General features: G+C 45.0%; 1 protein-coding gene across 6 annotated transcripts in view; it reads right to left on the bottom strand.

The window, feature by feature from the left end:
* Positions 1 to 7,084: 7,084 nt before the first annotated feature.
* The window catches only part of PRC1 (protein regulator of cytokinesis 1), a 137,442-nt gene continuing 123,906 nt past the window's right edge, over positions 7,085 to 20,620 (bottom strand). For 4 of the 6 annotated variants that reach the window (XM_033921030.1, XM_033921027.1, XM_033921026.1 and 1 more), the window contains one exon: positions 7,085 to 8,813. In XM_033921030.1, coding sequence (XP_033776921.1) covers positions 8,785 to 8,813 — 29 coding nt within the window. In that variant the 3' untranslated portion in view covers positions 7,085 to 8,784. Of the gene's footprint in view, positions 8,814 to 12,416; positions 12,575 to 20,620 lie in introns of all 6 variants that reach the window. The other 2 variants (XR_004537025.1, XR_004537026.1) reach the window with 1 other exon arrangement.

The raw sequence follows: 20,620 nt of genomic DNA, 5'->3' as shown, positions 1-20,620 counted from the left end.
ACCACCGGCGACTTTAGGTTCAAACAATTTTTATTGATGCAAACAGCAGCAAATACAACACCAGGGCACCCCAAGGGTGTACAGTAGAGAATGACACGGTGGCGGGTTACCCGCGGCTAGCCGCATTTAGCCGCGGGTAACCCGCCAAAATGGGGAAGAAAAAATAGTGGCCTCTGCGGGACGGGGACAAGGCCATTCACCGCCCCGTGGAGCGGTGAATGGACTTGTCCCCGCAGTGAGGCAATCAAGATCGCATGGTCCCCGCCATCTCCCTCCCTCCACCTCACCTTTGAATTGGAAGAGCACCGCCGGTTGAATTTCTGCCGGTCCGCGCGAAGAAGAAAAAAAAAAAAAAGCCTCTCCTTCTCCTACCGCCATGCTGCAGCTACTAAAGCCGACAGGAAGTCTATCCGACGTCAATTCTGACGTCGGAGAGGACGTTCTGGGCCAGCCAATCGCTGCCTGGCTGGCCCAGAACGTCCTCTCAGACGTCAGAATTGAGTCGGAAAGAAGACTTCCGGCTTTAGCAGCTGCAGCATGGTGGTAAGAGAAGGGGAAAAGGACGGAGGCTTTTTTTTTTTTTTTTTTGAGCGGCAGGGAGGCAGCAGGCTGGCTTTGGCTAGGGAGGGAGAAAGGTAGACAGGCACAGGCAGGCAGGCAAGCTTCGGGGGTGGGGGTGGGACAAAGTGTGGAAGGCAGTGAGAGAGACATAGGAAGGAGGCACTAGGGGCACTAAAGACATGGGAAGGAGGCACTGGGGGCACTAAAGACAGGAAGGGGCACTTAAGGACATGGGAAGGAGGCACTGGGGGCACTAAAGACATGGGAAGAAGGCACTGGGGGCACTAAAGACATGGGAAGGAAGCACTGGGGCACTAAAGACATGGGAAGCACTGGGGACACTAAAGACAGGAAGGGGCACTAAGGACATGGGAAGGAGGCACTGGGGGCACTAAAGACATGGGAAGGAGGTACTGGGGCACTAAGGACATAGGGAGGGAATAGAAAGGAACAATTCTTGGGCCTGAGTGCAGAAAGAAAGAAATGAAAGAAAGGATACACAGACAGAAGGAAACGCAACCAGAGACTCATGAAATCAATCACCAGACAGCAAAGGTAGGAAAATTATTTTATTTTCAATTTAGTGATCAAAATGTGTCAGTTTTGAGAATTTATATCTGCTGTCTATATTTGTCTATTTTTCTATAGTTACTGAGGTGACCGAGCTTGCGGAGATGGGGCAGAAACAGGGTTTTAAAATTTTAGTCCTAGTAGTTTGCCGGTCCACAAAATAATTCTTTTATTTCTGCCAGTCCACGGGTGTAAAAAGGTTGAAAACCACTGATGTAGAGTATGCCGGCTTTCTTTTTCGCCAAGCTGCGCTCGCAGTGATCAATCTTCTCCTCTCTTGCAACTTCCTGTTTCCGGTTGCATCAGAGGAGAATATTGAACAAATGAACACCCGCACATGCGGCTGGGCGAAAAAGAAAACCGGCATACTCTACATCTAAGGTGAGATGGAGGGAGGGAGATGGCGGAACACTGCAGTCGGTCAGGTGTCTGCTGTTTTTGTATCACTGCCTGCCTGCGCTCACGTTCCAGATCCTCCTGCATTTTTAGTGTGCACAATTGACCTGATTCGAGCTATAGGTGAACATGGGGGACACGTCATTGAAAGGGAGGACAAGTTAATTGATTTATTTTATGTTCAGTTTTTACTACAGAGTAGAAGCACTGAAACAGTTTCTCAGTGCAGTAGTAGTAGTGGCAGAACTCTTCTGTCTTCATGGTGTTTCGCAGTACTGAGGCTTATATGGATGCTGCAGGGACGGGGCGGTGAATGGGATGGCAGTGGTGGTGACGGGGTGGTGAAAGGGAATGGCGGTGACGGGGCGGTGCAGAGGATGGTGGGCTGGGGACGGTGCAGTGACGGGGACAGATTTTTTCCCCGTGTCATTCTCTAGTGTACAGTACAAACAATGATGCATCATATACAATAATATAACAAGCATGTACAGAAGTAACAGTAACCAAACTCCCCCCCCCTTATTTACTCTACATAGGGCAAGCAAGACTAGTGAGGACGGAAAGGCACTCCAAGGCCCTAAACTCTTTTAATAATAATAATAACTTTATTTTTCTATACCGCCATAGTCAAGCGACTTCTAGGCGGTTCATATTGAAAGAAGGCTGCCCGGTCGAACGATCAAAATAATTTTTTTTTTTTTTTTTAAACAAGAAAACGCAACGTGAGACAACGATAATGAGCCCAAAAAAACCCTCAAAACCGCAGGCACAGAAGGCACAAGTACAGGAACTTCGTGCAGAGAGTTTCGAAGGCAAACTTCTCAGCTCCGCGGAAGAGAAAGAACTGAGGAGACACGCCCGGTGCATCGGGCAGGAAGGCACTCGCGCATGCGCAGTGTGGGCAACTCGAAACTTCTAAAAGTTTCTACAAGCAAGTATGCTTGTGAGTTGTCCGCATCGGGGCTCCGTTGGATGGATGACGTCACCCACTAGTGAGAATACCTGCCTGCTTGTCCTGGGATAATACATGAAGATTGGAGCTTCCTAAGAGATTGTAATAGCGTTTACTGAGGTGAATATCATAGAGAGAGAGGATGGTCTGTTTTAGTCAGTGAATTTGTCGAATAGGGCGGTTTTAATTGATTTTATGAGCCCTGAAGATGCCACACCACCCCCTCCCCCCACCTAACCCCACTTATCATATCCGTAACTAAGTGCCAGAACCTTTCAATACCCCCACCTCCCCTCCCCTATTCCCCCTCCTACCCAATGGAACTCTTCACCCCGCCCCACCAGTACTCATCATTGCTCTCCTAACCCTACATACAGAGCGCCCAGATTAGGACACCCATCTACCACCAGCGACTTTAACGTATCCCGATCCCCTCTGAGATGGGATACAAGCGAGCCATGGTGCGCACCAACCGAAATGGCGCCTATGATGTTTTCCACTGCGCCAGTACAATATCCCAAATATCCTAATGCATAGGAAAAGAGTGGGAAACACTACAGATCCCCCTAAGCAGAGGGTCTTCCACATGCGGAGTCTCCAGAGGCGCATCATCAAAACGCAGCACCGAGGAAACCTGTTGAATCAGTTCCGGTAGCTCATCCCTCTGAAAAATGCACACTATGGACACCTCTTCGCCGGAGGACAGAAACCCGACAACCCGCCGCCAGTGGCCGTCCCCTCGAGAGGGTCCTAGAAATCCTCAAAAGGGTCCAGGTCCTCATCCAGGCCAACATGCTCCTCAGACCACAAATCCTCATCCCAAGTTACCCGTGGGCGCTTGGAAAGCGGAGGAGGGGGGACGTCAAAGGAGAAGAGGGAGGCAAAGCCATAGGGGGTGCGGAGGAAACCTCACTCCCCGAAACCCTTTGGATGCATATGGGACCCCCAGTTGCCTGAAAATAGGCTCTGCATAAAGAAAAAATTAAATCAGGGGAAAAAACCCCCAGGGGTCCCAGCAGAAACCTACCCCTGTTTTTCCAATACAGGGGGAAGGTCATCTGAGGTTGCAGACAAAATGGAGGGGCCAGACTGAAAAAATGGCGAAGTTTCCACCAAAAATGCTCCCTCCAGGGCTTGTAGTGGCTGGGAAACTTGAACAGTCCTAGCTGCTAAGACAGGCAAGCCGGCATCAGCTGTCAAAAAAAATCAGCCGAGTGGGAATCCTTTGTACCTTGACCGTCGGCAGTCAAGAGAATCCCTCCGTGGGTGGTGGAAGAAGACCGGTCTTCCCCAGTGCTCCTAGCTGACTTGCGAGGCACTATCGGTGGGGAGCTCTGGGTGCCTGCAGCCGCTGCAGATGGAGCTCCTCCACTGCACCGGCCTGAACACCGCTTACACAGGCCTCGCGTCTGGAGCACAATGAGCACTTTTTCCCTTGTAAAGTGCTCATTGCTCCATACGTGACCTAGCTAGAAATATAGTACCAGTTAGATGAAAAATACAGTGAGATTAAAGGGAAACAACCTTTTAGACCAGCACTACCTCAGGATTTTTTTTTTTTTAACAGAACAGATTCCACAGGCTCTCTAAGCGATATGCCTTGCTTGATTTAGGGGGCAAGGCTTTCTGCTGAGGCTCCTCTAAAAAAAATGTGGGGAGGTGTAGGAAGTGGGGGGAGGGACCCCGCTCGAGACCCACTGGGTTTGACACCCCCGAGGTCGGACGGACCCCCAAACAGGGCCCACCCAAGCTCAATCTGGCCAAAAACAGGGACTAGAAATCTCTAAACAAATTCCATGGGTACAGCTCACTCAACACCTGCTGGAGACTGATAGGAATACATTATTTACTATTCCACAGTTTTGTTTTCAGTCTCCACCTGCTGGTCATGATTGGATATATACCCACTCATAAAGATTAACCTCTACTGGTCTGGAGAGTGCTAAAGAAGACAAATTATATTGACAAAAGATCAAACCTGCCTGAACTACATTTTGCCAATTACCTGCTTTGGGGAACAATATCTAAAAAAAACCCCTAATAAGTACAATAAAATGAAATCCAAAACTATGTCATACTAGTGCCAACATAATAAAATCAATCACCCCTGCTTCCTTATCCCCCTCCTTTTTCTCCTTTCCGCTACCCTTCTGCTTCTCTACTTTTCAGGCTGTTTCATGTGTCTCTAGCATTCTGTTTAGACCAGTGGCCTCAAATTCAAACCATTTGCAGGGCCACATTTTGGATTTGTAGGTACTAGTTTTTATAATCTTTCCTTTAACTGTTAAAGGAAAGATTTATAAATATAGAGAGTTTTACCTCATGCAAAATTGTCATTTATTTAATAAGATATTAACTTTTTTTTCTGTGGCCCTCCAAATACCCTATTTTTTTCTGCGGCCCTCACAGTTAAAGTTTAACATCTTTCCTTTCTCAGAACGGACACATTTCAGTCACTATATTGAAAATAAAATATTTTCCCTACCTTTGTTGTCTGCTGACTTCATTTTTTTGTGCTTTTAACTGTTTCCAGGGCCTTCTTGTCCTTTGACTGTTTTTCTCTCCGTCTTCACGTTCTGCCTTGCATCCATCTTTAGCGTTAACTTAACATTCAGTTTTTCCCTTTTTTCTGCTTTCTTCTCAGAATCTGCATTCCCATGTTTTCCTGGCATATGATGCGGCTGCAGGAAGTTGCTAGTCAGCTGACGCCGACGCTGGAGCTTCTCTTCATGCCCAGTGTGTGAGATCGCGCCGGCGCCAGCTGACTTACAACTGTTTGCTGCCGTCGCATATGCCGGGACTATTGCCTTCGCGTATCTGGCAGGTAAGCGAAGGCAGGAGTCCCGGCATACGCGAAGGCAGCAGGCACTTGCCCAGATTGCGGGATCGGGTTGCCCAGTTGCAAGTTCGGGTACTAGACCGCTGGCCGCAAAATAGCAGCTGGGGGGCCGCATGAGCCCCGCGAGTTTGAGACCGCTGGTTTAGACCATGTTTTATAATTAACTATTGACATTTCACTGTGCACAAACTAAAGTGCCATGTATTTCCTTAGCATCTCTCCAGACTGCTCCAGATAGTTTGGTTATGCTAAGAAATACTGACTTCAGAGCAAGCCTAAGAGTATTTTGTTTAATTCCCAGGCAATCAGCATTTCTCAGGCTCCAGCAGATGGTAAAGAGTGATTGCCTCTGATGCATTGGTTCTCAAACAGCTTTGTGGACTGTTGCTACTTATGGGTGAAGTTGGGCAGAGGTATTTGGTCCGACTGAGGGGCCCACCGATGGTGCAGGCCTGCCTGACTGACATGCAGTCCTTTAAAGAACTGCTTATGCAGGCCCAGGAGGAAGTAGGTGGGACTTAAGTCAGCTGAGAATCCTCAGGGACAGAACTCTGGGAGAATTTCTAGCTGTTTAAATCAAAATGCACTGAAGTCCACAGGAACTGAATGGGCTTCATTGCATTTGCTGTGTGGGAATCATCCAAATTGAGATCACTATTTGAGAAGGCACACATGCTCAGAACTATAGCCTAAGCTCTGAGCTCTAGGACAGCTGTTCTACACTTATTTATGTCTAATTCAGTCATGCTTGTAGATTTTAAAAGGATTTCTAGCATTCTCTTAGTGACCCACAACTAGTTTCAGGATATCTTAACTATGTGCGAAATGCATTGGAGACTCAGGTAATCCAATCATACATATTCATGTGCGGCCCAAGCTAAAACCTCTCTCCAACTTCATCCTTAAGCTGTTTAATTGAGGACTAATGCATCAGAGGAAATCACTCTTTGAATCCACATTCAAGAGGGGGGTGGCTTGAGAGCGCTGTGAGATGGTCGGGTAACCATGAAGCTCTTCCATATGACAAGGCAGTAAAATTTATGGAGGTTTGGGAACCATTAACTAAATATTGTAAGGAGTTATTCATATGAATGAGGAAACCATACACATCTGGGTGGGGGTATGTTTTGGCACTGGTTAAGAGTTGTTTATAGATATTATTATTTTTTTTTTTTTTGAAGATGTTGATCAATTGAAAATGGGTGGGGGAAAATAAGCCTTGTCTTTATTATATTAAGTTTATTGTGCTGTAATGTTAATATTTTATGTAAATGCATCATTTTGTCTGCACAATTGAAGTTATGAAAATGAATAAATAATAATAAAAAAAAGAATCCACCTTCAAGTTTCAAGGCCCCAAAATTTGGAACTGCCTCCCAACCTGCTTATTTATGTCAGACCTCCTTCTATCTTCTATTTAGGAATGTGCTAAAAACGTATCTGTTTTCATTAATTTCTGTTGCTAACCTTATTAATCTTATGTAAGCCACAATAATTCCCAGTTGACATTTGCGAGGTATAAGAAACAATATGGTATTGTATTGTATTATCAATGTGCTGAAAACCCAAATTGGCTATGGGATCATTTGGATAGGTTTTGAGAAACCCTACTCTATCACCATTCATATAGCTTCCAGGTAAGATTTCAAAGGCTTTTGCTGTCAGAGTTAATCTTTAAATACTGCACATAAATTTACTGTCAGATCAGAATAGTAAAATATGAAGATACCTGTCCCAAAGAATCCATCACAGAGCAACAGTTTTAAAATAGCATCTAAACATCTTTATTTTACAATACAACTGTACAGTGTTAGAAGGCCCAAACGTTGAACAAGATAAAATTTATTCCATTCAGAACATTAAAATGTTTTCTTTAAATCTTTGTACAAAATTGCAAAGGATCCTTTAATTTTTTTTTAACGGGCCATAGCTTAACGCCCAACTAGGACTAGAATTATTTGAACAAAAAAATACTCATAGGACAATATGGAAGCAAAGAATTAAGCCACCATATTAATGTTGCAAAATAGAAAGGCTGGTTTATCTACATGCATAGTGAATGGGCATATCCTTGTTTTATCCTTTGAGCGCTGCAGAAATGGTGAAAATACTCCCTCATCCAATCTGTCACCACTTAGCTGAAAAATACTCTTATAGAACTTACTTTCACAAATATTTAAAAATTTACTAGCTTTTCCCACACAATTTGACATCATGCCACACATTCTAGGCAATTTTAGGTTGAATGCTTGGTTGTATTTCCCAAATTTAATTTCATTTACCAAATTGCATCTATGACAGCAAATTTAAGTTCAGCCAATTGGTTCTCAGCAACTCGATAGGACTAGAATACACCAGAGACTATCAGTAGTTTACTTCTCAGCCTTCATATAGGAACAATGTATAAAAATAAGCCATTAAAAATCCAGTTTGGAATGCTGTGGTGAAAATTCCTAAGATCCTCAGTTGAAAAGACAGATTAAGATAAAATGGAAGTCAGCCTTAAAAAAAATAAAAGGTGAGTGTCTGGCAAAGTACTCTAGGGAAATGCTTTCCTTCACTCAGAAACTAAAAGTGAAAAACCCTTTTCCTTCTAGATCAACATCATATTGCTTATAAAACTGCAAAGCACAGCCACAGACCTTAGTTGGTCAAGTCCTTTTTCCAGAGAACATTTTACACACAATGGCCACATGCAAATTAGAATAAATACTAAAAGTAATGAAAAATTGTAGTGATATCAATAAGGTGCAAATTTGTTTCATGATTTAACTAAAACTAAACCCATATACATTAGCCCAGCTGTGCAAGCACAAATTATAAAATACATTTGTACAAGTCATTAAACGTAAAATGTTTAATAAACTGTAAAAGTCTTGAGGATAGTATCAAATGCAATATAAGTTATCCACACTATTGCTAATGTATTCCACTCTTAGGAATTTGTATTAATAATGTGAAAACTGGGGGGCAAGAACACAGAGGCCCATCATTCTATATAGTACCAGAAACTGCTAAAAAAGCCATGGAATACTTTCCTGTCAAGACAAGAAACAGAACTGATTCTCTCATGCACTGCATGGTTTACATATCCAGTAAAATTGAAAGACTTTTGCCATGAACCATTGGTCTTTAAAGTTCTTAGATCTTCACTACCTCAGCAGATGAAAACGCCAACAGGTCCAGATTCGCAGCAACAATAGTAGTATCATTGTACGGTGGCTTTTGATTTTCCCAAAGCAGCACAAAGGATTGGGAAGACTATTTCTGTTCCATGGTGGTTATTCTGTTTAACAAAAACTACTTCAACATGGACCATCAAAACCACAAAAGTAAAATACGTATTTGCACCGTTATTCTTTAAAGTCCATTATCACTTCACTGTTATCTCACATTGCTGGTTCTCAGCTCCAACCTTCAGGATGGGATGTTAGTAGTGGTGGAGTTTAGAATTTTAGAATTGGTGTTAGATTTTGAAGCCTTTGAAAGTTCGCGCTGAAAAAAAACAAAACAAAAGGGAAAAATATAAGCACATGAAACCAACTTGTATTTACTTCCTAACACAGATTATGAATAGTCAGTGAAATGATCCTATCTTAAACTCTTCCAGGAAACCATTCCAAAAAGAAAAGATACTTTACCTGTAGCAGATGTACTGAGGCCAGCAGGCATATATTGTTGAAAGGTTATAGAAGGTAAGGTTAGCCTCCTTGTGGATACCACAAAGATCTGTAACAGAGTAGACACTCCGAAAGAAGTAGAAAACATGAAAAAGGATCTGCAAAAGTTAGAAGAATAACGTCTGGCAACTAAAATTCAATGTGAAAAAGTACAGAGTGATGCATTTGGGAGACAGAAATCTGAAGGAACCAGATGTGCTGGGAAGTGAGAGAGGCTGATAAGCATAGACGGAGAGAGGGATCTTAGGGTGATTATATCTGAGGATCTAAACAGTGTGATAAGGCGGTGTCATTAGCCAGAAGAATACTAGGCTGTATAGAAAGAGGAATAACCAGCTGAAGAAGGGAGGTGTTGATGCTCCTGTATAGGTCGTTGGTGAGGCAGCACTTGGGAGTATTGTGTTCAGTAGTTTTGGAGGCTGTTATCTGGTGAAAGATATAAAAAGAAGCAGTCCAGAGGAAGGTGAGGAAAATGGTAAGGGGTTTGAACCAAAAGAAGAATGAGAAGAGGCTGGAAAACCTAAATATATACTCTGGAGGAGAAGAGGGACAGGGGAGATATAATATAGACATTTAAACACTTGATAGGTATTAATATACTCGAACCAAATCTTTTCCAGAGAAGAGAAAATGGTAAAACTAGAGGGCATAAGACTCAGGCGCAATGTTAGGAAATTCTTTTTCACGGAGAGGGTGATAGATGCCTGGAATGCCCTGGAGGGAAGTGGTGGAGAGGAAAACGGTGATGGAATTCAAAAAAGCGTGGAATAAACATAGAGGATCTCTAATTAGAAAACAAAGGATTTAAATTAAAAAGCTAAGGCCGGTACTGGATAGACTTGCACAGTCTGTGTCCCGTATGTGATGATTTGGTGTAGGGTTGGGCTGGGGAGGGCATCGATTTGAACTCCACTAACTTGGAATATGAGGATGTTACTGGCCAGACTTTATGGTAGATATCCTGCAAACAAGATGATTGGATAGGCTGGAGTGAGCAAGGACGCCAATTTCAGCATTTGGAACCTAGGAAATACTAAGTGGACTTTATAGTCTATGACCCAGAAATATCAAAGAAGAGACAAGTTAATTTAATCATGTATTTTTAATGGGTATAACTAAAGGGGCAGACATTTACTATGTGTCGCCAAGGACTGTAACAACTACAGTGGGGGAGAGTGTGGCACAGTGGTTAAAGCTTTAGCCTCAGCATCCTGAGGTTGTGGGTTCAAACCCACATTGCTCCTTGTGACCCCCCATTGCCTCAGGTACATTAGAGAGATTGTGAGCCCGCCATGACAGACAGGGAGTACCTGAATAAATTCATGTAAACCGCTCTGAGCTCCCCTGAGAGAACGATATAGAAAATTGAATGAATAAATGTAAATACAGAACAATTGCATTAATTCCACACACCAGCAAAATATTGCAGAAAATCATACAACAAAAGCTTCAATCATACATTGAGCAAGAACTACCCGAAGCTCAGGCTGGTTTCAAAAAAGATCAAGGAACAAGAGACATTACTGCCAATGTTAGATGGATACTGGAGAAGAGCAAAAAATACAAAAATCCTATACCTTTGCTTCATCGATTACAGCAAAGCTTTTGACTGTGGATCACAACAAACTATGGCGAATGCTAATGCAAATAGTAATACCCAAACACATAATTTAGCTGATAAAGAGCCTATATGAAAATCAAGAAGCTGCAGTGAGAACTGATTATGGCAACACCGATTAGTTTTCAGTAAAACGTGGCGTCAGGCAAGGATGCACTTTGTCACTTTACCTGTTCAACCTGTATGGTGAAACAATCTTCAGAAAACCAAATTTGGAAGAAGAGTGTGCTGGTTTCAAAGTTGATGGCCCAAATACCATGTTTCTCCGAAAATAAGACCTACCCCAAAAATAAGCCCTAGCATGATTTTCAGGGTAGATCTTAATACAAGCCCTACCTCAAAAGTAAGCCCTAACCTCGGGATTTGCCGGCAGCAACTCTTTCCCCCCTCCCCCACGTGCAGCTGAATCCGCCCTTGACCCTTCATCCTTCCCTCCCATCCGAACTCTGCTGACTGTGAGTAAGCCCTATATACCTTCATCCAAAGCAGCATCGGGCCAGCAGCACTCTAAACAGGCTGCTTTGTCCTTCTCCGCTGGGAAATTCACTCTGCTGCAGCTTTCCCCAGTGGAGAAGGCCAAAGCACATCAGTAATGCGGCAGAGTGAATTCCCCAGCAGAGAAGGCCGAAGCAGCCTCTTTAGAGTGGGCAGGGGTTCTGCTGGGCACGGGTTCCGCTGTACGAGGGATGAGAGGGAAGGAAGGATAGGAGCTGAGCAAGGATGGGATGGGAGGAAAGATGCTGTACATGTGGGGGAGAGATCAGGTACATACCCCGAAAATAAGACCTAGTGTGTTTTTTGGGTCCAAAATTAATATAAGACACTGTCTTATTTTCGGGGAAACATGGTATAAACAATCTGTGCTATGCAGATATAACGCTCATCACCAGCTCCAAAGAAAACATGCTGTATCTACTGAGAAAATCAAAGCCAAAACTCATAACTGAACATAAACAAGACAAAAATCATGAACACGGAAAATGATGAAGATTTTGAGCTTGAAGGCAATAGAATAGAAGTTGTAAAGGATTTCAGTATCCTGGGCTCTTTTGTAAACAAAGAAGCAACTAGCAGGGAGGAAATACTCCACAGAATTGTACTTGGTTACTCTTCAATGAAAGCTCTGGACAAAGTATTCAAAAGCAAGGAGGTAACATTTCAAAGATCAGACTTGTTCACACATTCAACTTCTCAGTGGTCAGTTACGGATGCCAAAGCTGGACACTATGTAAACAAGGCAGAAAGAAAATGGACTCATTTGAGCTTTGGTGCTGGAGAAGGATTTTAGGCGTGCCATGGACCACCAGAACTAACAAATTGATTCTGGAAGAGATCGAACTGGCTATGTCACTCGAAGCCCAAAGGATGAAGTTAGACGCTGGAGGACCTTTCCGGACTAGCACAAAACTGATTTATTTTTAGATCCGCAATTCATCAAGTCATTAGGACTCGAGCACCTTACAACAACAAAGACGAGATGAGGCCAACTACTTCAGCTGGCAAACACCATTTTAAAAATGGGCAAGGAGGACTGGTGAAGGGTGTATAGGACAATGATCCCAAGCGCAGGGGCCCTGGACTCAATTATCCCAATGTATAGTAGTTATTTTACACAAGCAATTTTAACATTGCATCAGGTGAAACGTTAACATTTCCGGGTTAGTGTAAATTTATATGGTTATATCAGCATAGTCCTGAACTTTGGGTTCTGTGACCAGTTTGGAACCCCTGGGTCAGGACTAAGCCAACATAACATCATAGGTTACTACTAATCCTAGTATAATGAGATTATGTACTTACCCTGGGTAAGCTCTTTTCCAGTAGATAGGTGAGACAATCTAAACTATAGGGTTATTTCCCACTACTCGCATGATCTGTGGAAGAAATCCATTTCAGGTTTTTCACTCTGCTTTTAGTGTACTTCAGAGGCTAGTTTAGCGCCCTCTAGCAGTCAGTACCTAAGCATAGAGAGAGAGACAACTCATCTGTGAAGTAGAGGCACCTGTAATGACAGGCTAAACTATTGTTCTTCTCAAACAACTAAACAGTACCATTAACAACCAACAGAGGTGTCAAAGGAGTTCAGAACTACAACCACAACAGGTTATACATATGTACAAACTCTTGTTTATCCCAAAGAGTTAACCGGTCTCCAAGAAACAGATTGGATAAGCAGGAGACTGAAATCTGTAATCAGAATCTGAAACAGGCACAGCAAGGACAGAACAGGTTTCTAAAATGTCTCACCTATCTACTGGAAAAGAGCTTACCAGGGTAAGTACATAATCTCCTTTTTCAGTGCAATAGGTGAGACATTCTAGATCAGGGGTGTCCAACCTTTTGCTTCCCTGGGCCACACTGGACAAAAAAAAAGTTTTCTGGGGCCACACAAATACTAGCACTAGCTGATGAGCAAAAAAAAAGGTTGAGCAGGTCCCAAATTTGCAATTACTAATATAGAAGATGTACGTATCTAATAATAAATCTTCATTAAAGGGACACTGTGGAGAAGAACCCAAAAGAGCAGTAATACTTACCCTGACTGAGTGATCCTCCACGTGCACCGCTGACAGTGGGAGCAGTCACAGGCTTCCGTATCCCATTCACTTCTATTACAGCTACAATGAGCCTCATCAGAGTGGGGATGCTTAATCAGCTTGTCAGCGGCGCACGTGGAGGATCGTTTAGTCAGGGTAAATATTACTGTTTCTTTAGGCCTCCCACTTTGAGCTTAGGCTCCCTAAAAATGAACATCTCCCCTGCTGTAGCTAGTAGGAATTCCCAAGCCTCAATAACTAACGGCCACCTCCTTCCCCTCTAACTTCCCAGATTCTGCAGCTGGCAGCAATATTGCAGAGCTGCTGCCTTCCCTACTCCTTGTCCCCTCCATGGCTTTCATGCATGCATGAAAGCAGTGGAAGCTTGAGGATATTGCCATTGGCTGAAAAGCTTGGAGATTTTAGGTTGCCAGACTGGAGGAAGATGTCTTCATTTGGCAGGGCTTAGGAATCCCCACTAGCTCAAGTATTTATAAATTGCACTCAGGCGGGAAGAAACTTTGGTGCCTATCCACTAATTTTGGTCACCAGTCCCCCCCCCCCCCAAAATCAGCTATATATGACTATGCCACTGAATACAAAAATAATTGTGGTGCACACTTCTCTCCCTTCAGACCATTGCCCACCATCTCTCTCTCTCTGTCCTCTGTTTCTGGCCCCATAAGCTATCCCCTCTATCCCTAATATGGCACTTCTTTTAATACCCTCAGCCCAGCATGTTCTGCCCCTTCTTTCCGCGCCCATGCATCTCTACCATACTCCTCTCCCACCACCATGTCCAATAATTCTCTCTTTCTCCCTCCCTCCTCTCTCTTCAGCTCCCCATGTGCACCTTCTCTTTCTCTCTCTGACACTCAATTCTCCTTTTTTAATTCCCTCCCTCACCTCAGCATCTCTTTCCCTCACTCCCTCAGGTTCATGCTCCCCGCCCTTTCCCTTCATTCTGTGTCCTAAGTTCATGCTCCTCCCTCCTTCCTTCAATCATTTGTCCTAAGTTTGTGCTCCCTCCCTCTCAAGTCTCAACATGCCCTTCTCCCTCCCTCTCTTCTATACCTCCCTCCGATGTTTATCTTCAAGCCGGCTCCCTCTTCACTGCTACAGTCATTTTTCTGCATAAAGCTGCAGACAGCAGCTCCTACGCAACTCCAGCCGCTGATCTGGATGCTTTCTCTCTGACGTCATGACATCACAAGGAACGCTTCTGGGTCAGCTGCGGGAGGAGCGTAGGAGCTGCTGCTCGCGGCTTTGAGCAGAAAAACACTGCAGCAAGACAGAGGAGGAAGCTGGCTAGAAAATAAAGACCCGGGGTGGCAAAGGATAATGCCGCATCGCCCTCGAGCGGGGCTGAACAAAATACTTGTCGAGGCCACAAGCGGCCCAGGGACGCAGGTAGGACATCCCTGTTTTAGACTATAGCTACGTACAAAAGCAGTCCCCCAAGAAAGCTAGGGGTGAGCATGCTGTGCCCGGCCCTTAAGAGACCGAGGACCCAAATGGCAAAGTCCTGTCTGGCAGCAACATCCACTCAATAGAACTTAGCAAACATGTGAAAAGACCACGTTGCCTGCCCCAGCAAACTCAGGAGAAACAGATCTAGCCTTCCATCCATGAAGAAGCTACATTTCAGAAAGTGCCTTAACAGTTGCCCCATAAGAATGTAGGTGGACTAAATGGCTCTACAGATCCACCTAGAGATCAGAGCCTTAGAAGTGGGAGAACCCCGCATAATAAAATGAGCCAACACAAACAGGTAGTCAGAAATCGAAACTCTTTAGAGACCTGCCAATAATGTAGGAGCACCCTGTGCACGTCCAACTTCTTTAGCAGACGATCCTGAGATTGAAACCCATCAGCTAAACAACCGGGAAACACTTCCGAATGGACATGGAAAGCCAAAACTCCCTTTGGCAAAAAGGAAGAAACTGTCTGCTCTCAGGATTTTGGAGCAAAGGGTATCGACACGACAACACCTGCCATTAGTAAACTCTCTGGTCCCAGTATGGTCTTAGTACTGGGTGGGGGGAGGGTTTCAAGTATATGATCTTATAATGATTTATGGGCTTTGAGGGGGGGGGGGGGTTACATTTGTATTTATAGGGTTACAATGATAAGATGTTCAAGTGATTAAATTAATTGTGTTTATTATGAATATCTGAACACTTGATGAAAGTTTTAAAATGAATAAAGAATTAAAAAAAAAAAAAAAAAAATTCTTAACGGACGACCAGACCTGAAGATATTTTTGCAAAACCCAGCAACAGCCAGATGCAACTCCAAAGAGAACTGCCAATTCTGGGATCTAGAATCGGAGAGACCAGCCAGCGGGATTCACAGACACACCACCATGAAACCTTTATCCAGACCTAAGAACCCGCTACACCTGAGTCAAATAAGGCACCACCAGTCACTCCAGTGCTCTAAAAGTCTTGTACGCCTTAGCGTAAGCAGACACCAAGGACGACTTGGTAGACCTAAGAAGCTTTAGCTATGACAAGCTCCGAATAGCCTTGGCTTTTTTTTTTAAGCCGTGCGCTCAAGAGCTAAGCCAAAAGAGCAAAACAACCCAAGTCATTCATGGCAACCGGCGCTGGGTGAGGTCAGGAAAGACTCGGACGCAGACTGAATGCCACCCACAGCCTTCCATGCAAATCAGACGCCATCAGAATGATGCGGCCAGGGTGAGTTGCAATCCTCCGAAGGACCCGGCCAAACAGTGGCCAAGGCAGAAAAAAGGATTGAAGAACCTCCGGAGGCCACAGTTGCTCAAGAGCATCAAGTCTCTCGTTTCCGAGCTGGATCTGCAACTGAAGAAACACAGAGTCATCTTACATTGCGCCGTGGCCATGAAGTCGAGGCAGGGCTGCCCCAGGTGCCTCACAAGCGCCTGAAACGCCTACTACGCTAGGGTCCACTCACCCGAACTCTAGACTGATGGCTGAGGAAGTCTGCCAGAAACATTAGCCACTCTGCGTCCACATAAGAACATAAAAACATAAGAATTGCCACTAGCTGAGTCAGACCAGTGGTCCATCATGCCCAGGCAGTCCGCTCAAGCGGCGGCCCTCTGGTCTAAGACCAGCACCCTAACTTAGACTAGCCCTACCAGCGCACATTCTTGTTCAACAGAAACTTGTCTAAATTTGTCTTGAATCCTTGGAGGGTGTTTTCCCCTATAACAGCCTCTTGAAGAGCGTTCCAGCTTTCTACCACTCTCTGGGTGAAGAACTTCCTTACGTTTGTACGGAATCTATCCCTTTTCAACTTTAGAGAGTGCCCTCTTGTTCTCCCTACCTTGGAGAGGGTGAACAACCTGTCCTTATCTACTAAGTCTATCCCCTTCAGCACCTTGAATGTTTCAATCATGTCCCCTCTCAATCTCCTCTGTTCGAGAGAGAAGAGGCCCAGTTTCTCTAATCTTTCGCTGTACGGCAGTTCCTCCAGCCCCTTAACCATCTTAGTCAATCTTCTCTGGACCCTTTCGAGTAGTACCGTGTCCTTCTTCATGTACGGCGACCAGTGCTGGACGCAGTACTCCAGGTGAGGGCGAACCATGGCCCGGTACAGTGGCATGATAACCTTCTTTGATCTGTTCATGATCCCCTTCTTTATCATTCCTAGCATTCTGTTTGCCCTTTTTGCTGCCGCCGCACATTGTGTGGACGGCTTCATCGACTTCTCGATCAGAACTCCCAAGTCCCTTTCCTGGGAGGTCTCTCCAAGTACCGCCCCGGACATCCTGTATTTGTGCATGAGATTTTTGTTACCGACATGCATCACTTTACACTTATCCACGTTGAACCTCATCTGCCATGTCGATGCCCATTCCTCGAGCTTGATTATGTCACGTTGCAGATCTTCGCAATCTCCCTGCGTCTTTACTACTCTGAATAACTTCGTATCATCCGCAAATTTAATCAACTCGCTCATTGTATCTATGTCCAGATCATTTATAAAGATGTTAAAGAGCACGGGTCCAAGCACCGAGCCCTGCGGCACCCCACTGGTGACGCTTTTCCAGTCCGAGTATTGTCCATTTACCCCCCCCACTCTCTGTTTCCTATGCTCCAGCCAGTTTTTAATCCACGTAAGTATTTCACCCTCTATTCCATGGCTTGCAATTTTCCGAAGTAGTTGTTCATGCAGAACCTTGTCGAATGCCTTCTGAAAATCCAGATATACAATGTCGACCGGATCGCCCTTGTCTATCTGTCTGTTTACTTCCTCAAAAAAGTGCAGCAAGTTCGTCAAACACGATCTGCCTTTGCTAAAACCGTGCTGATTGGTCCTCATCAGCCCGTTTCCGTCAAGGTGATCAATGATGCTGTCCTTTATCAGTGACTCTACCATCTTTCCCGGTAGCGAGGTCAGACTCACCGGTCTGTAGTTCCCCGGATCTCCCCTCGAACCTTTCTTGAAGATTCGAACCTTTCTTGAAGATTGAACCTTTCTTGAAGATTGAACCTTTCTTGAAGATCGGTGTAACATTCGCCACCTTCCAGTCTTCCGGAATCTTTCCCGATTTGATCGACAGATTGGCTATTAGTTGAAGCAGTTCAGCTATGGTCCCTTTCAGTTCCTTGATGACACTCGGATGGATGCCATCCGGTCCCGGGGATTTATCGCTCTTAAGTCTATCAATCTGCCGACAAACCTCCTCTAGACTGACCGTCAATCCTGTCAGCTTTCCGTCTTCGTTTCCAGCATATAGCCTGATGGGTTCCGATATGCTGTGTACATCTTCTTCGGTAAATACAGATGCAAAAAATGTTTGTCAGCGATTGCTTTGTCCTCCTTTAGTGCTCCCTTTATTCCTTGGTCATCCAACGGTCCCACCACTTCCTTTGCAGGTCGTTTCCCCTTAATATATCGAAAGAACAGCTTGAAGTTCTTCGCCTCCTTGGCTATTTTTTCCTCGTAGTCTCTTTTGGCCCCTTTTACAGCCTTATGGCATCTGCGTTGATGTTGTTTGTGCTTGTTCCAGTTTTCATCAGTTTTTGACCTTTTCCATTCCTTAAATGAAGTTTTCTTGTCTCTGATCGCTTCCTTCACCTCTACAGTGAGCCACGCCGGTTCTTTGTTCTTTTTCCTCTTGGATCCCTTGTTGATACGTGGTATATATAGATTTTGCGCCTCGGTGACTGTGTCCTTAAAAAGGGGCCAAGCTTGCTCTAGCGTTTTTACAGTGCTTATCCTCTTCTTAATCTTCTTCCTTACCATGAGTCTCATCCCTTTGTAATTCCCTTTTCTGAAGTTCAGTGCCGTGGCTGTCGTTTTGGACCGATGTTTCTCCCCTGCGTCCAGATCAAAGCGGATCATATTGTGATCACTGCTTCCCAGCGTCCCTTCTACTTCTACATCTTGTGCTGATCCTCGCAGGCCATTTAGAATTAAGTCCAGAATTGCATTTCCTCTAGTATTTTCCTTGACAAGTTGTTTCAGGAAGCAATCGCCTACAGCATCCAAGAACTTGGTCTCTCTAATGCAGCCGGAGGTGCCTAGGTTCCAGTCTATTCCCGGATAGTTGAAGTCACCCATGATAACTGTGTTGCCTCCCTTGTAGTTGCGTTTAATCTCGTCTGTCATTTCTCCATCAATTTCTTTGGACTGCCCTGGGGGTCGGTAGTAGATGCCGATCTTCGTTTCCAGGCCATTTGTCCCTGGAATTTTGACCCATAGAGACTCTAACTTATCCGTCAGTTGTGGCGTGTTCTCTCCAGCAGATTCAATTTCATTTTTGACGTAAATGGCAACGCCCCCACCTTTTTGAGCCACTCTGTCTCTGCGGTATAATTTGTATCTCGGTAGCACAGTGTCCCAGACGTTTTCCTCAGTCCACCATGTTTCCGTGATGCCTATGATGTCAACGTTATCTTTTTGTGCTAGGGCTTCTAATTCACCCATCTTATTTGTAAGGCTCCTTGCGTTTGTGTACATACACTTGAGTTTGCAGCTTTTTCTTTTCTTGCATTTCCTTCCCTCTTGTGTCCTTTTCGATCTCTCTTGCCTGTAATCCAGTGAGTCTTTCCCTCTATCTTCTTGCACGGTATCCTCTGGGTATACTGGTTCCCGAACCATCGACTCTCTCTCTGTCGACTTCCCCCTTCTTCCTAGTTTAAAAACTTGTCCACTTCTCTCTTGATGTTGCTTGCACGTAGCCTCATTCCGTCTCTGCTGAGATGGAGTCCATCCTTCCTGTAAAGCTTGCTCTTCCCCCAGAACGTTGTCCAATTGCGCACAAAGTGGAATCCTTCTTCCTCACACCAGCGCCGCATCCATGTGTTGACTGCTTGCAGCTCCATCTGCCTCTTCTCATCTGCCCTGGGTACCGGCAGGATCTCCGAGAATGCTATCCTCTATGTTCTGGTCTTCAGCTTCCTTCCTAGCATCCGGAACTGGTCCTTCAGTAATTCCCTGTTGTAGTTCCTATTGCTCACGTTCGTCCCCACATGGATCACCACCGCCGTATCTTCTTCTTCCACACTGTTGAGGATCCTGTTGTTGCGGCTCACTATGTCTTCTACCTTGGCTCCCGGTAGGCAGGTCACCAGCCGATCAAGTCTTCCTCCCGTTATGTGGCTGTCAACTTGTCTGATGATTGACTCGCCCACGACGATTGCTGTCCTCACTATCTTCTCCTGATTCTCCAGCCTCAGGTCCGTGCCCCTGGTGTATGTCCATCTCTCCTGCCGCAGGTCCATATCCTTCGTTATCGCTACTGTATCACCCATTTCTTCCTGGTGGTTGTCTGTCAGGTGGTTCTCTGTAGGTGTCTTTGGCAGTTCCACTGTTGCTGGTAATTTTCCACGGCCTCCCTGACGATTAACAAAGACCACTGTCATCAATGATCGATCACTTCTGTGGTGACGGAGTCCAAGAGTCCTGAAAAGGACAACGACCATAGCGAGCCCTTCCCAGCCACGAAGGTTAGCAGCCGTGGTAACTACAATCCAGGAGACGAAGCCACCAGCTTCCAGAGTCCACTGCAGACTCAGCTCTAAGACATCTCGGTAGGGGGCCCAATGACAGAGGAAGCCATTCTGAAGAGGACGCATGCTGCTACTACAATCATCACTGTGTTGAAGGTCTGGGGTGCAGTCACCAGCCCAAAGGACATGGCTGAAAACTGACAAAGCTGATCCAGCACATGAAACCGCAGAAACTTGCAGTGATCTGGAAAAATGGGAATGTGCAAATTCACCTCCTTAAGATCCAGGGAGGCCAGAAATTCCCCTGGAGCCATTGCTGAAGGACCCACTACAGGGTCTCTATCCAGAACTGAGGAAGCTTGAGAGCCAGATGGAAGTGCTAAATCAGAATCTGTCTGCAAACTGTTGATCCTCTTTTAGGAACGATAAGATAAACAGAGTATCTGTGTGAACTTGAAGGTTAGCTTGGCACTGGTTGTACTGCTTCAATATCTATCAAGCACTGAACAGCAGCCTGGAG

The sequence above is a fragment of the Geotrypetes seraphini genome, chromosome 14, assembly GCF_902459505.1.
Source record: "Geotrypetes seraphini chromosome 14, aGeoSer1.1, whole genome shotgun sequence".
NCBI lineage: Eukaryota > Metazoa > Chordata > Amphibia > Gymnophiona > Dermophiidae > Geotrypetes > Geotrypetes seraphini.
Note: the sequence above shows the minus strand (reverse complement) of the source record. Positions and strands in the feature narration are given on the sequence as shown.